At 42.6% G+C, this 13,308-nt stretch overlaps 1 protein-coding gene across 1 annotated transcript in view; it reads left to right on the forward strand.

The window, feature by feature from the left end:
* The first annotated feature begins 293 nt into the window (after positions 1–293).
* Positions 294–13,308, forward strand: part of FBN2 (fibrillin 2) — a 224,886-nt gene continuing 211,871 nt past the window's right edge. Inside the window, exons 1-4 of the mRNA XM_055548444.1 lie at positions 294–917; positions 1,736–1,818; positions 7,198–7,296; positions 10,412–10,507. Of these exons, the coding sequence (XP_055404419.1) occupies positions 664–917; positions 1,736–1,818; positions 7,198–7,296; positions 10,412–10,507 (532 nt within the window). The 5' untranslated portion in view covers positions 294–663. The remainder of the gene's footprint in view (positions 918–1,735; positions 1,819–7,197; positions 7,297–10,411; positions 10,508–13,308) is intronic.

Here is a 13,308-nt window from a genome sequence, read left to right on the forward strand (position 1 = left end):
CGCGCCGCGCCCTCGCCTGCCGCATCTTCCCCGGCGTCCAGTCTCCCGCCCTCTCTCGCACCGGCGGTTCGCCCTGGCCCCGCGCACCTCCGCCCGGCTCTTTAGCCGCCGCCGGCGCGTCGCTGTCCCGGGGGACTCCGGGAGAGCCCCGAGAGGACCTTCCTCTTGTTTGTAGGGACAACTTTTGTTTGCTTTCCGGCTTCTTTCTGGTGACTTTTGCAGCTTCCAAGATCTGTGCCCGGAGCGCACGGGAATCCGCAGAGTCGCTGCGTTCAGGCCTTTTTTTTCCTTTTGAGGTCCGCTTTCTTTGTAACTTTACGCCGCGGCTGCTCGGGTTACTTTTGTAATTTCCCGCCCCCACCCGCTGGCGGTCCTGGAGTCGCTCGGGGCAGCGGCCCGGGGGATGCAACGTGGACCGAGCGGGGCTGCCGGCCGCTCTGCCGCCGCGCCTCGCCGCCCACTGCGCTAGAACCCGCACCCCGCTGGCAGCCAGGGGGCCGGCGCTAGGTCCCGGGCTCCCGCTAGAGCAGGGAGCCCGAACACACGCAAGTCTCCGGGGCCGACGAAGGGCTTGTTAGACCTGACTTTTTTCGGGCCGCGCAGATTTTGTCTTTGAGCGCTCCCTCTCAGCGGACCAAGGTCCGCGCGCCCGTAGCGCGCGCGATGGGGAGACGGCGGCGGCTGTGTCCCCAGCCCTACTTCGTGTGGCTGGGCTGCGTGGCGCTTTGGGCGCAGTGCACGGCCGGCCAGCCCCAGCCCCCGCCGCCCAAGGCGCCCCGGCCCCAGCCGCCTCCGCAACAGGTCCGGCCCGCAGCGGCGGGCTCTGAAGGCGGGTTCGCGGTGCCCGAGTACCGGGAGGAGGGCGTCGCGGCCGCTAGCCGCGTCCGCAGGCGAGGACAACAGGACGTGCTCCGAGGGTAGGTGGACAGGCGACGCGGGGGCGGGTGGAGGGGAACCTCGGCTTGGCAGCTTTCCATCCCACTCCCTCCCAGAACCTAGTTCTGTGGCTACAGCCGGGGCCCCCTTCCACCAGTAGACCCCGAAGAGTCCAAGAAGCGCCTCCTCCTCTTCCTCCTGCTGGCAAAAAAAAAAAAAAAAGCCCTCCCTCGGGGGTTTGTCGGCGGGTGAGTTGGAGGCCTCTGGGTGAGGATCGCTGAGCGCCTGCGGAGCCAGCTGTGCGGGAACAAGTCCCGAAAGTCTGGCGGAAGGCGCGCCTGAGTCCGCCCCGCGCGGGGGCCGGTAGAGCCTGCCTGCTCCCCACCGTCGGGGGCGCAGCTCCGAGCCTTTTGTTTGAGGACGTGTGCGGGGCTTACTTACAGCTCCATCTAATCATCAGGCCCAGCGCTCCACCTTCTGACACGCCATCCTTGACATGTCGGGGCCAAAGTAACAGTCGATCAAGGAGGGATGGATTTGGGGACAAGGGCAAGGATTTTTGAAACAGAGCATTCCCTTTGTTCTCTACATCCGGAGGCTAGAATGGTAGCAAATTATATGTTTCCCTGTTTCTTTTCGCTCTTTTTTAAAGAGCAGCAACAGAGGGTAGATGAAAGGCAGTGTTTAGACGTTTCTGATCCTTCCCTATTTCAGTGTCTAGCCCATTTACTTCCACGTCTGAGGCCCAAGCCCCAGGAGTTTGACGTGTAGTTTTGGTCGTCCTGAAAGCTTAGGAAAACCTCTAATATATTACCACATCCCTCTCTTAAGTGTGTGTGACTTCACTTGTCTCTCGCAGGCCCAACGTATGTGGATCCAGGTTCCACTCCTACTGCTGCCCTGGATGGAAGACGCTCCCTGGAGGAAACCAGTGCATTGTCCGTGAGTGCTAGGCTGGGATCGCAGCTTGGGGTTGCCCGCTCGGCCCCATCCCAGGGCGGACCTTTTGCATTCTGTGGTTTGGACACATAGTTCCGTTTCTAATCCGGTGGCCACTAGTAATGATTAGGGGTGACCCCATTTGAATGGTGGGGAAGAAGCAGCCGGTTTGCATCAGTTTAGACTTCACTTCTAGACTGTTGAAGGGCAATAATGATAAAGGTTTCAGAGATAACTTGAAAGTTTTATCTTTCTATGTCTATTAATACAAACTCAAGGGAGAGCACAGCAATTCCCCAGATAACCCCAAACCACTTTTTCCTGAAAGTTCTCAGATAAGACCACAAGGTGATTATGTAAACGATCTGCCTTTTGACTCTGCAGGAGGTTTAGACCTTCTGAAGATAAGGCTTTCTTAGCCCTTGGTACAAAACCACTTTATTATCTCTGGTTTCATCTCAGCAGCCACATAACATAGATAGGAAAGGAGCCTTCTCAGAGATTTGGCGTTGACCCAGGTTAACAGAAGTTTTAAAAGAGAGAACTCTTCCACATGGCTTGACTTTTAAGACATTTACATTTAGGATTTCCAGACCCCAGATCTCATAAAGTACAGTAGATTTCCAAAGTGTGAGCCTTAGAACTTCAGAAGTTTTGCGTGTCTGACCTTTCATGTTTTGATTATTTTATTCCATTTCCAAAGTATGCAGCCAGTTCTCCACGTTTTAATTGGAGAAGTCATTAGTTAGCAACTTCGCTGTGGTGGACTATGGGATGTCTTATTTCACATGCCTGTGAAATTGTGAGTTAAAGTGTGACTGGCCTTTTCTTGTGTATTTATATAGCACAGCCACATTTGTCTTCTTGGGAGGAGAGCCAGGTATGGTAGACAGCACGTTTATTTAGAGCCAATCTTGACTTTAGATTGACCTTGATGTTTTCCAGGAGAAGATAATGATGCCATATGAACAGAGAAAAAGAGCAAGCCACACTAACCAAGGGATAATAAGGATGTAGTGGCATCTCTGACTCTATAGTTATTGGTTTTGTGGTTCAGATAGACCCTTAATGTTATTTCTGTGCAGTTTTTTAAAAGGCATGACATCTTAAGTGTTGTGAATATTAGCTTCTCATTTTTTCTACCCTAAAAGTCTCACAATATCCGGTAATGAGGCAAAAATAGGAAGCAACAACTGTGTTCTTTAGGGTGATTCATAAATATATTAAATAAACCCTCCGATTATAAGCCTTTCCTTTTATTAAAAGGAATGGGAGGGTATTGGATTCTTTTCCCTCCAGCACACAAGTCATATATGGCAGGCATTTGTGGAGGGTGCATTTACTTTTCAGATCAGTAGGGCGTTACCGTGCCTGCTTTAAACTTATGTGGCTCCTAGAATCCTGAAGCAGCTAACGTCACTCACCACACACCTGCCATACTAGCCGGGAGTGACTTAGGCACTGCGGAAAGTCTGACTCACGGAATGTAATGAATGTGGCTGCCATTATTGAGTTGGAGAGCAGCCGAGGAGAAAGGACTGGTTTATGGTACGTGTTGAAAATCTGTAAAGTCAGATTTTATTGGATCAGTGTGGAATGGGAATTCCAGAGAACAGAGCCTTCTAGAATATTTGCAGTAGGAAAAAAAATATGTATGTGTATATATATATATATATATTCCTCTGAGTGTCAGCTTTAAATACTTGAGTGTCAGCTTTAAATACTTTTGGTCTTTGAGTAACATTGTGCCCTCTAACTATATAGAAGATCAGCTTTGGAAATCTCAAAGTAACAGTGAATATTGTAGCCCTCATTTCTACAACTTAGGGTATTTGGATGCTTATGAAATACATTGGAATGTAGAAGTACCATAACTCTATAAAAACATAACTTTGAAATGATCTTTATATCTCCAAGAAACATTTATAGCACTTGTGTCAAGAGATATCTACAAAAATATTTATTAGCACATGTAAATGATAATTCAAATACCCAAGACTAAAACAGTGTGCAAAAGAGAGGGAGAATGTAATGCACTTATATTCTCTTGGGTGGGTCTCATCTAAATTTTAGCATAATATTTTGCATTGAATTCAGTACTTCATTTATTTTGATATTGACAACTAAAGTATAATAACTGAAAGTATATAGAGATAATAACTGAATTGAAAACAAAGTCAAAATTAGGAATTTTCACTCCATGAAATTCTGCCATTTGCAGCAATGTGAATGGACCTACAGAATATTATGCTTTGTGAAATGTCTGACATAAAAAGACGAATACTTTATGATATCACTTCTATGTGGAATAGAAAAAATAATACAAATAAATGTATGTGCAAAATACAAACAGACTCACAGATACAGAAAACATGGTTGGCTTCCCTGGTAACTCAGTGGTAAAAAAAATCTGCCTGCAGTGCAGGAGATGCAGGTTCGATCCCTGGATAGGGAAGATCCTCTGAAGTAGGAAATGGCAACCCACTCCAGTATTCTTGCCTGTAAAATCCCATGAAGAGCAGAGCCTGGCGGGCTACAGTCTATAGGGTCGCAAAGAGTTGGGCACTGACACACACACATATAGCACAGTGGTTACAAAGGGGAGATGAGGTGAAGGGGCAAATTACGAACTATTATGTGTGAAATAAAAAACAAGGATATATTATACAGCAAAGGGAATTGTAGTCATTCTCTTGTAATAACATAATGGATAATGGAGTATAATCTGCAAAAATACTGAACCACTGTGCTATACGCCTGAAACTAGTATAATATTGGTAATGAATTAGATTTCAGTTGAAAAAAAGAATTTTCATCCCATGACTTTCTTATGATAACAAATTATTTATTATATTTATTGACTTTCCACCATTTAGCAGAAGAAAAGCTCCAACGGGACTTACAAAAAGAGAATAAGTAAAACACAAATAGAAAAGGAGGACCAAAGATTAATTTCCTCATATATTTGTACATCAACATTTTTTCTTTATAGAAAAATATTAAAATGATCAACTCCTAGAATTTTAATCTGGTTGGCCTTGACCAGGCTTCATGAGAAGATATTAAAATAAAAATATATTTCTCAAACTACTGGAAACCTAATGCATTTTGAGTTGAGTCTGTGTTTTGTTGTTATTGTTCTTGATTATGGCCTGCGAAAATCACTGAAGTACTTCCAAACTTCCAAATATTTGTTTCCAAAACGATGAAATTGACTTACTTTCCATTTGTGTTTTTTTTTTTTAAAAAACTCTTGTTAGGACATGAAGCAATGGAAAAGTTTGCTTATTAATTTTTCGTTGTTGTTGTTGTGAAATTATGCTATGAAGAGCATGTTGATCAGTGGAAAAATAGTGGGAAGGGGTTGGCCCCGAACCATACCGTTTGAGACCTGAAGAGACATCAGGACATTCCAATATAATCCCTTTGTTTTATTTTACCAATGAGAGCACTAAACCCAGAGAAGCTGTGGGTTTTCTCCAAGCTTGCACTGGGTCAGTGGCAGAGTGGGAGCTCAACCTCAGACCTGTTGCATAGTACCATTCGTTTACTATCGACTTTTGACTTGAGTCTTCTCCCAGCATCACTGAAATCCCAACACCCAGGTCCTCTCTACCTCCCTCTCTGGTATTTCTGGGCCTCATTTTTTTCCCCCCAATTGTGGTAGGGACAAATACTTAGATGAGATATACTATAGTTTGATATGAGTGTGAAGAGAAAGAGCCTAAGCATTCTGCTTTTCATGGGTTCACAGATGTAGAGGGTAGACCTGCGGCCATGATAGGGATGTGTCTGAAGATGACCAGTCTCCAGTCCATCAGACCTTCTTTGGGTTTAGGACCCGGGAAGGGGCACTTGGTATATAACCTAAGCCTAAACTAAATGTCTTTTGAGCAAACTCTGAGAGATAGTGAAGGATAGACTTGGTATATAACCTAAGCCTAAACTAAATGTCTTTTGAGCAAACTCTGAGAGATAGTGAAGGATAGGGAAGACTGGCGTGCTGTAGTCCGTGGCATCACAAAGAGTCAGACATGACTTAGCAACTGAACAACAACAAAACTAAATGTCTCCTTGCTGAGAATGAGGGGGCTTTGAGATAAAACAGTATTTTACTAAACTTTTGTCATTGGAAAGTTATAGGTGATCAGAAAGTCCAGTATACTTTAAGAATAGTCAACTCCATAGCAGGAGCCATGTTCATGCCTAAAATCGTTTTTTACTTTTACACTGTGATCTATGACATCCTCATTGTACTAATGGAGATGCAGGCCGTATTATGTGGGTGTCAAAGGCAATTTGGAGAAGCAAAACAATTACCGAGTTAGTTCACTTCTATAAAACACACCCTTTACATTATGTATTGAGGGGGTCTCATATCTCTTGGAAGACTGTGAGACTCCTCGCTAGCAGAAGATAGGTACACACATTTACATACATATGCACGGCTAGTTTCAGGACATTCCCATGCTCTCCTCTTCCTGTCTTCATCCAGCCACTCATGGAGCATTAAAACACTTGCCTAATGCTTTGCCGAGAGACAATTTAGTTGTGGGTATAGAGATAAATCAGCTCCTAAATGAAACTGACTCTGTATGGGAGAGACTTCGCATCTGAAGGCTACTGATTTTGAGGATCTGTGGTATGTGCTGTGTCAGTGAGCCTAACATTCTTTGCTCTGATGACCCTCATACCTTCGAGGTCACAGCTGCAGGAGGCTTTGACTCTCCCTTCATCAAAATGTCTCAGCAGCTTTTCTGAGCAGCAGGAATAGGCTAGGTGGTGGAGGTAATACAGGAGAAGAACGGCTGGAGAAAGGAGAAAGAGAATTATTAAGGGGAACAAAGATTGATGATGGGGCAGGTCAGATACCAGCCGGGAAGGAATGTGTATGGAACCCCTGGGGCTTGGCCAAGTTGTTAGACCGTGGAGTCTCCAGCTCAGCCAATTTCACTTTCTCTGTCTCCTGTGAAGGTCCTTTACATAGTGGGCTGTGTTTTCTGAAGGTACCCAGGACCTCTGGGTTTCCTTAACTCTCCTCGCTTCCTAGGATTAAGACTCTTCTCATGGTGAATTCTGAATATAAGCCCTCTGCCTTGAATGGAAAAGATGACCCATACTGATAAAGAGTTGAACAATTAAGATTATGGAAATTAAAATAGCTTCATTTATGTGCACTTTATCATAAGAATACTTAAGAGACTCATTCACTTGTCTACAATGGTTACTTTTGTTGCATATCTTCAATTAGGCATTATATATAGCATGCATTTTTATATCTTAGTTTTTCAGCTTTATTGTTTTTAACTATAGCTTCCTTGGTTTGTAGTCAGTGGTTTATTACCTTATTGTTCACACGCTTCCCTGTTGTGCTTTCCACAGCAATTTGTAGAAATAGTTGCGGAGATGGATTTTGTTCCCGTCCTAACATGTGTACTTGTTCCAGCGGTCAAATATCACCAACCTGTGGATCAAAATCAAGTACGTTTTTCATATGTGACTTTATTTACTGAATTATCTGTAAGTTATCTTTTGAATAAATGGTAAATGTCCTTTTCAATGAGGCTGTGGACCCATGATTATTTTCTGCGCTAACTAGGTCAGTACTAATCTTTGGAGTAAAAATCTTTGGTGGCTTAGCTGTTGCCACCAACAACTAGGGGCTCTTGGGGTGGTGATGAAGAAAAACGATTTCGTACCGGTCCAGAAGATATGCGTTTACCGAGTAAAAGAGCCTGGATTTAGTGAGAAGTAATTCTTTGTAATAGCTGGAATTTACTGTGTTTTTACCAGTGCTTATTATAGGTACTAAGTGTTTGACTATATCATTGTATTTAATTAAGCCTCACATGAATACAATGAGATACTATTATTACCCTATTGTCAGAGAAGGAGATTGAGGCACACATAAATTTTAACTCACCGAAAGTAAGACAGGTTTGAATCTGGGGATTCTGATGCCCAAGTCCGTAGACTCAAATCCTCAGCTTTATTTACTGCCTTTGCTTAACTCCTGTGTCTCATATACTATTTCGTGGGTTAACTAAAGGGGAAGGAGAAGAGCACTGAGATGATAACAGATACTCATTGTGTACTGAGCAGGTGTTCTACATACATTAACTTATTTTGCTTTACACAGACAACAGCTCTGTAAGATCTCTGTAACAGTGGACTAAAATCGTGCTTTACATGACCTAAGGAGGAATTGTTGGGTCTTTAAGGTCCAAGATTAATCTTTTAGGACAGTATTTAAGGTAATGTTTTATAGCCAAGTAGAAGCAGTTATTATTTATGTAATTGCTCAGTAATTAATAAATCTTTATCTGCCTCAAACTAATATGAAGTTGTTACATTTTTAACAGTTCTTTCTATAAATTTTTCCTAAGTAATAGATAATCTGTCTGATTGAGGAATATAAGATTGAAGATTCATACAACAGATATCATTGTCTCATGATGAAACTTCTGATTAACACTCTAGTTTCATTTTCTTTTAAAATATCATGTAATTGTCTAAACCTTTCAAAACCCAGAATTATGGGTTTTGAAGGGAATTATGTAGAATTCCTCAAGACTTTCTTGACCACCCTGAATACCGTTTCCTCCACTACTTTCCTGTCCTTCCCTCTGACTGCCTAGAAGATACCATTCCCCATATCTTCATTATTCTCTTCTCTTAGTTTTCTCAAATACACCCTCAGCAAAACGCCCAATCCTGGAGAAACGTTTTTACAATTCAGTTTAATTCCTCTAGCGGGACAGCTGAAGAATCATTGGTTGACCTTCAGTTTGTGGTATACAATTTAATAGGAGAATCCCTGAGTCATTTGGCATTGAGTAATACTGACTGCTTTTCCATCAGAAACTTTTTTCTCCTCTCTAGTCCTCATAGTGCTCCAACTTCACAAAGCATTTAGCACCATTAATCACTATCTTCTTGAAATGCTCTCTTTTCCCTTGGCTTATATGAAAGTAATGGCTCCCAGCACTCCTTTTCTTGATCAATTTTTCTTAGTGTCCTTTCTGTATCCCCTTTATTAGCCTTACATTCACAGTTAAGTATTCCCAGAAGTTCTGTCCTCCCTAGGTGAACTCATTTACATATATGTCTTCAGCTACTACTAATATGGGCCTTCCCAGTGGTGCAGTGGTAATCCACCTGCCCGTGCAGGAGATGCAAGAGACGGGTTCGATCCTTGGGTGAGGAAGATACCTGGAGAAGGAAATGGCAACCCACTCCATTATTCTTGCCTGGAGAACCGTCATGGACAGAGGAGCCTGGCAGGTCCTCTGTCCACGGGGTCACAAAGAGTTGTACGTGACTGAGTGACTGGGCAAGCACTAACCAGTATGTTGCTAACTCATAACGATTATCTCTAGAGTAGATGCGTCCACTGGGCTTCATATTCACGTGTCCCATTTCCTACTGGACATCTCCACTTGAATGAGTAGTAGGCATCCAAAACTGTGGCCTGAGACTCTTGATCCGTGGCTGACAACAGTCTGTTTCTTCCACAGTTGCCATGGTCCCAGCAAATAGCACTGAACTCAATGCCTTGCTATCATAATGGGCTTGGTATTCACTGTCACGGAGCTTACATTCCTGTAGAGAGACAGACAAAACACAAGTGAAGAAACCCCACAGTGTCATTAGAGATTGTGGTTAGTTCTTGGAAGGAAACTTGGCTGTGAAGAACAGCCTGGAACCAAGGAAGAATATAGACACAAGAGATAGACAAGATCGTGCTGATGCGACATGACATTGAAGCTGAGTTCGGAAGGACTAGGATGAACCAGGGAGGGATCCTCACAGGGAGAGAAAGGAGCAAATCAAAACATCTTTCCTCCACTTGAGAAACTAAAAGTTTCATGTGATGACAAAGAGGCAGGTTGGGAAAAGGAGATCTTAGAGAAGCAGGCAAATCCAGATAGATAATACATGGCCGCCTCGGTCATGGAAGGATTTGCGTTCTATCCCAAATGTGACATTAAAAGGGTTTAAATAAGACAGGGAAGCAGTGCTATTTGTATTATTACAAGATGACTGTAGTTGCTTTGCAGAGAAGGAATTTGAAAAGGGCAAGAGTAGAAGCTAGGGAACTCATCAGGAGGTGACTGCAACAATCCAAGTAAGAGATGAGGGTAGCTGAACCACACAATATCAGTGGCAACAGAAAGGAGAAGGATTTGACATATATTTTCCAGTGGAACCTACAGACCTTGTTAAAAGACTTGATTTGAGAGAAAGAGAAGCAATTGCTTAAGCACTGGATGGATGGCAGTGCCCAGCACTCAGCCATGGCATTCTGAATGGATACTTGAGTGCCTCCTGCATCCTAGAACTTACACTTCCAGTCACCTTAGATTTCCTTCCTTTAACATTAAAAGTGTAATAGATTTTAAATACATACTAAATAACATGTTGTCACAGATATGCTCATCTGTGTACTTACAAATAAATAAATGCATGCTTGGGTCATAACATTTACTTCTGTAGAGTACACTTGTCATTAATTGGGCATTTATTATAGTTTTATAACTCTCACAGATACTATAGTTTTGGTGATTGATAATTTTATGTTTTTTGTTCTTTGCAGTTCAGCAGTGCAGCATTAGGTGCATGAATGGTGGGACCTGTGCGGATGACCATTGCCAGTGCCAGAAGGGATATATTGGAACTTACTGTGGACAACGTAAGCAACATTAGAATAAACTCGATTTATTCGAATAATTTGATTGAGTGGGTATTTCATACCGAGTCATAATTAAGGTCTTGTAAAATGTGTGATCCTTTAAAAAATAGTTTTATGTAGAAAAGACATACCTTATAGCTGAATAGATAATTTTTTCCAGCTCCTAAAAATTTTTGTTTTAGAGTATTGATGTTGTTGAGTACCACTAGGGCTTTATCAAATTTGACATATATTACAATTAAATATTTAGCTGATTTTCATTTATCTAGTTCCATAAAACATGGATGCCTTTCTGAAAAAATGGTAATGTTTGCAGTGATCTCTCTCTCTCTCTTTAGGATATCCCAAATTTAACCCTGGAGAGCCAAGCTTATAAATTGTCCTTTGCTCAATTATATTTTATTACTCAAATCTATTGTAATACGACAGTAAAGGGCTATGAAATGATTTTTCAATGAATAGGGGAGTTCAGAGACAGAGGTGTCAGTCAGGCCTTATAAACCAAGGAAAGAAATTTGGACAATACTCTAAATATTATGTGATGCTATTGGTACAGTTTAAGCAGTAGAGTGAGACGACCTGATTAACATTTAAAAAGAACCACTTTGGCTGCTGTATTGAAACTGGATTGTAGAAAGGGAAAGAAAAAAAATAAAAAGGGTCAGTTAGGAGGCTAGACCAGTGATTCTGGTAGATGCTGCTGCTGCTGCTAAGTCACTTCAGTCGTGTCCGACTCTGTGCGACTCCATAGACGGCAGCCCACCAGGCTCCGCCGTCCCTGGGATTCTCCAGGCAAGAACACTGGAGTGGGTCGCCATTTCCTTCTCCAATGCATGAAAGTGAAAAGTGAAAGTGAAGTCGTTCATTCGCATCCTACACTTATCGACCCCATGGACTGCAGCCTACCAGGCTTCTCCGTCCATGGGATTCTCCAGGCAAGAACACTGGAGTGGGGTGCAATTTCCTTCTCCATCTGGTATATGATGCTGTAGTAACTCAGGATGTGATTTTTGCTTAGACTGAGCTTTCACTGAAGGTGGAATATATGGAAGGAGGTGTGTACTGATGGAATGGGTGTGATGCATGAGACTAAAAGGAAAACCAGAGATCCATAATGACGACTGGAAGACTTGAGTTGAGCTCTGGGCTGAATGGTGATGCCATTTTCTGATACACAAAAGACTGAGTGGGGATTAGGTGGGACGGGGGTCAGGTGGGGCTCAGAGCGTGGGGTGTCAAGAGTTTTTGTTTTGGATTTGATGAAGAAGTCTGTTAGACTTCTAAGTGAAAAGATCTATGAGCTCAGCCCTTAGGAGAGAGGTCAGAGGTAGACATACGAGTTTGGGAGCATATAGATTGAATTTTGATACGGCTAGCATTTTCATCGTGGGCCTGGACAAAGAACACTAGGAAGTTGGTGCAGGTAGAGAAGAGAAGTGGGCTGTAGTCGGAACCCTGATTGTTGCCCAGCATTTTGAGGTGGAGACGAGGAAGGAGAAACCAGCAAAGAGTGAGAAAGAGTAGGTAGTGAGACAGGAGGAAAACTGGGAGAGCATGATAACCTGGAAGACAAAGGAAAAAGGTAGCACCAGGAGTAGAGATTTATATTGTCTTGTGTGGAAACAACAGACTTTTCTTTCTTTTTTTAACATTTTTGACCCAGATTCTGGGAAAGATTGAGAGTAGGAGGAGAAAGGGGCAATAGGAATAGATGGTTGGATGGCATCACTGACTCAGTGGACATTAATTTGAGCAAACTCCAGGAGATAGTGAAGGACAGGGGAGCCTGGTGTGCCACAGTTCATGGGGTTGCGAAGAGTTGAACATGACGAGGAGACTGAACAACAAATCTGGTTTAGCATCTTTTTTATATCTGATGTTTGTGTAGTAGGAAGTAATGATAATTTCAGATTTGACTTAGGCCTCACTGTTTTTACTTATGTTGAGTGGTACAGGAGTCTGTCTGATAAAAACAGACACTTGTCATATTTCTGAGCACAGAGTAGGTGCTCAGTAAATATTTACTGAATAGAAATATTCAAACTTCAGCAGTCATGATCAGGGTTCTATTACCGAGCACAGAGTGGGTACTCATTAAATATTCATTGAATAAAAATATTCAGGTTTCAGCAGTCATGATCAGGGTTCTGTTTCACAGTCTGACCATCTTGAAATAGGGCTTGCTTCTCCCTTTTCCTCAGATCATGGTAGGCAGTTCATACTTCTTTCCATAGTCTTCTTTTTCTCCCCTGCCTTTTGCTTTGTCCCACACTAGGTGTAAGTACTTTTCTCTCTTCCTGTGTGGTCAGCATTCTTTCCATGGTGGAAATTTAGGCTTATACAAGTTTATTTTCAACTCCAGTTGAGAGGTACATTTGTTTCTGTCTTGTTTTGTTACCAAAACATTACTTTATAAAGTAACTTTCATCATAATTCATTCAAAAGAAGGAAATTGCTTCTTTTATCCCCCTTTGGTCCACTTTTATCTGTATTGTCTGCTTCTCTTCTTTGGCTGTTGCTCTTCAGTGTAAACTTTGGTTGCTATAGAGCACGTCATGTTTTCCATACAGATCCTTTTCAGTATAAAAAGGAAGGGGAATTAAGATTGTAGAACACCTTAAAGCATAGCCACTGTGCATTTTGTTTTTTACACCATTTTATTTTATCTTCAAACTATTAGCTCTACTTTACAGGCAGGGAAGCTGAGAATTGAAAGATGATGTGATTGAGATGTGCTGAACACAGCAGAACTCCTTTATCTATTCACTTTGTTGTTCCACCTCCCAAAAAAAGTGGGAAGA

This window comes from Bubalus kerabau, chromosome 1, assembly GCF_029407905.1.
Source record: "Bubalus kerabau isolate K-KA32 ecotype Philippines breed swamp buffalo chromosome 1, PCC_UOA_SB_1v2, whole genome shotgun sequence".
NCBI lineage: Eukaryota > Metazoa > Chordata > Mammalia > Artiodactyla > Bovidae > Bubalus > Bubalus kerabau.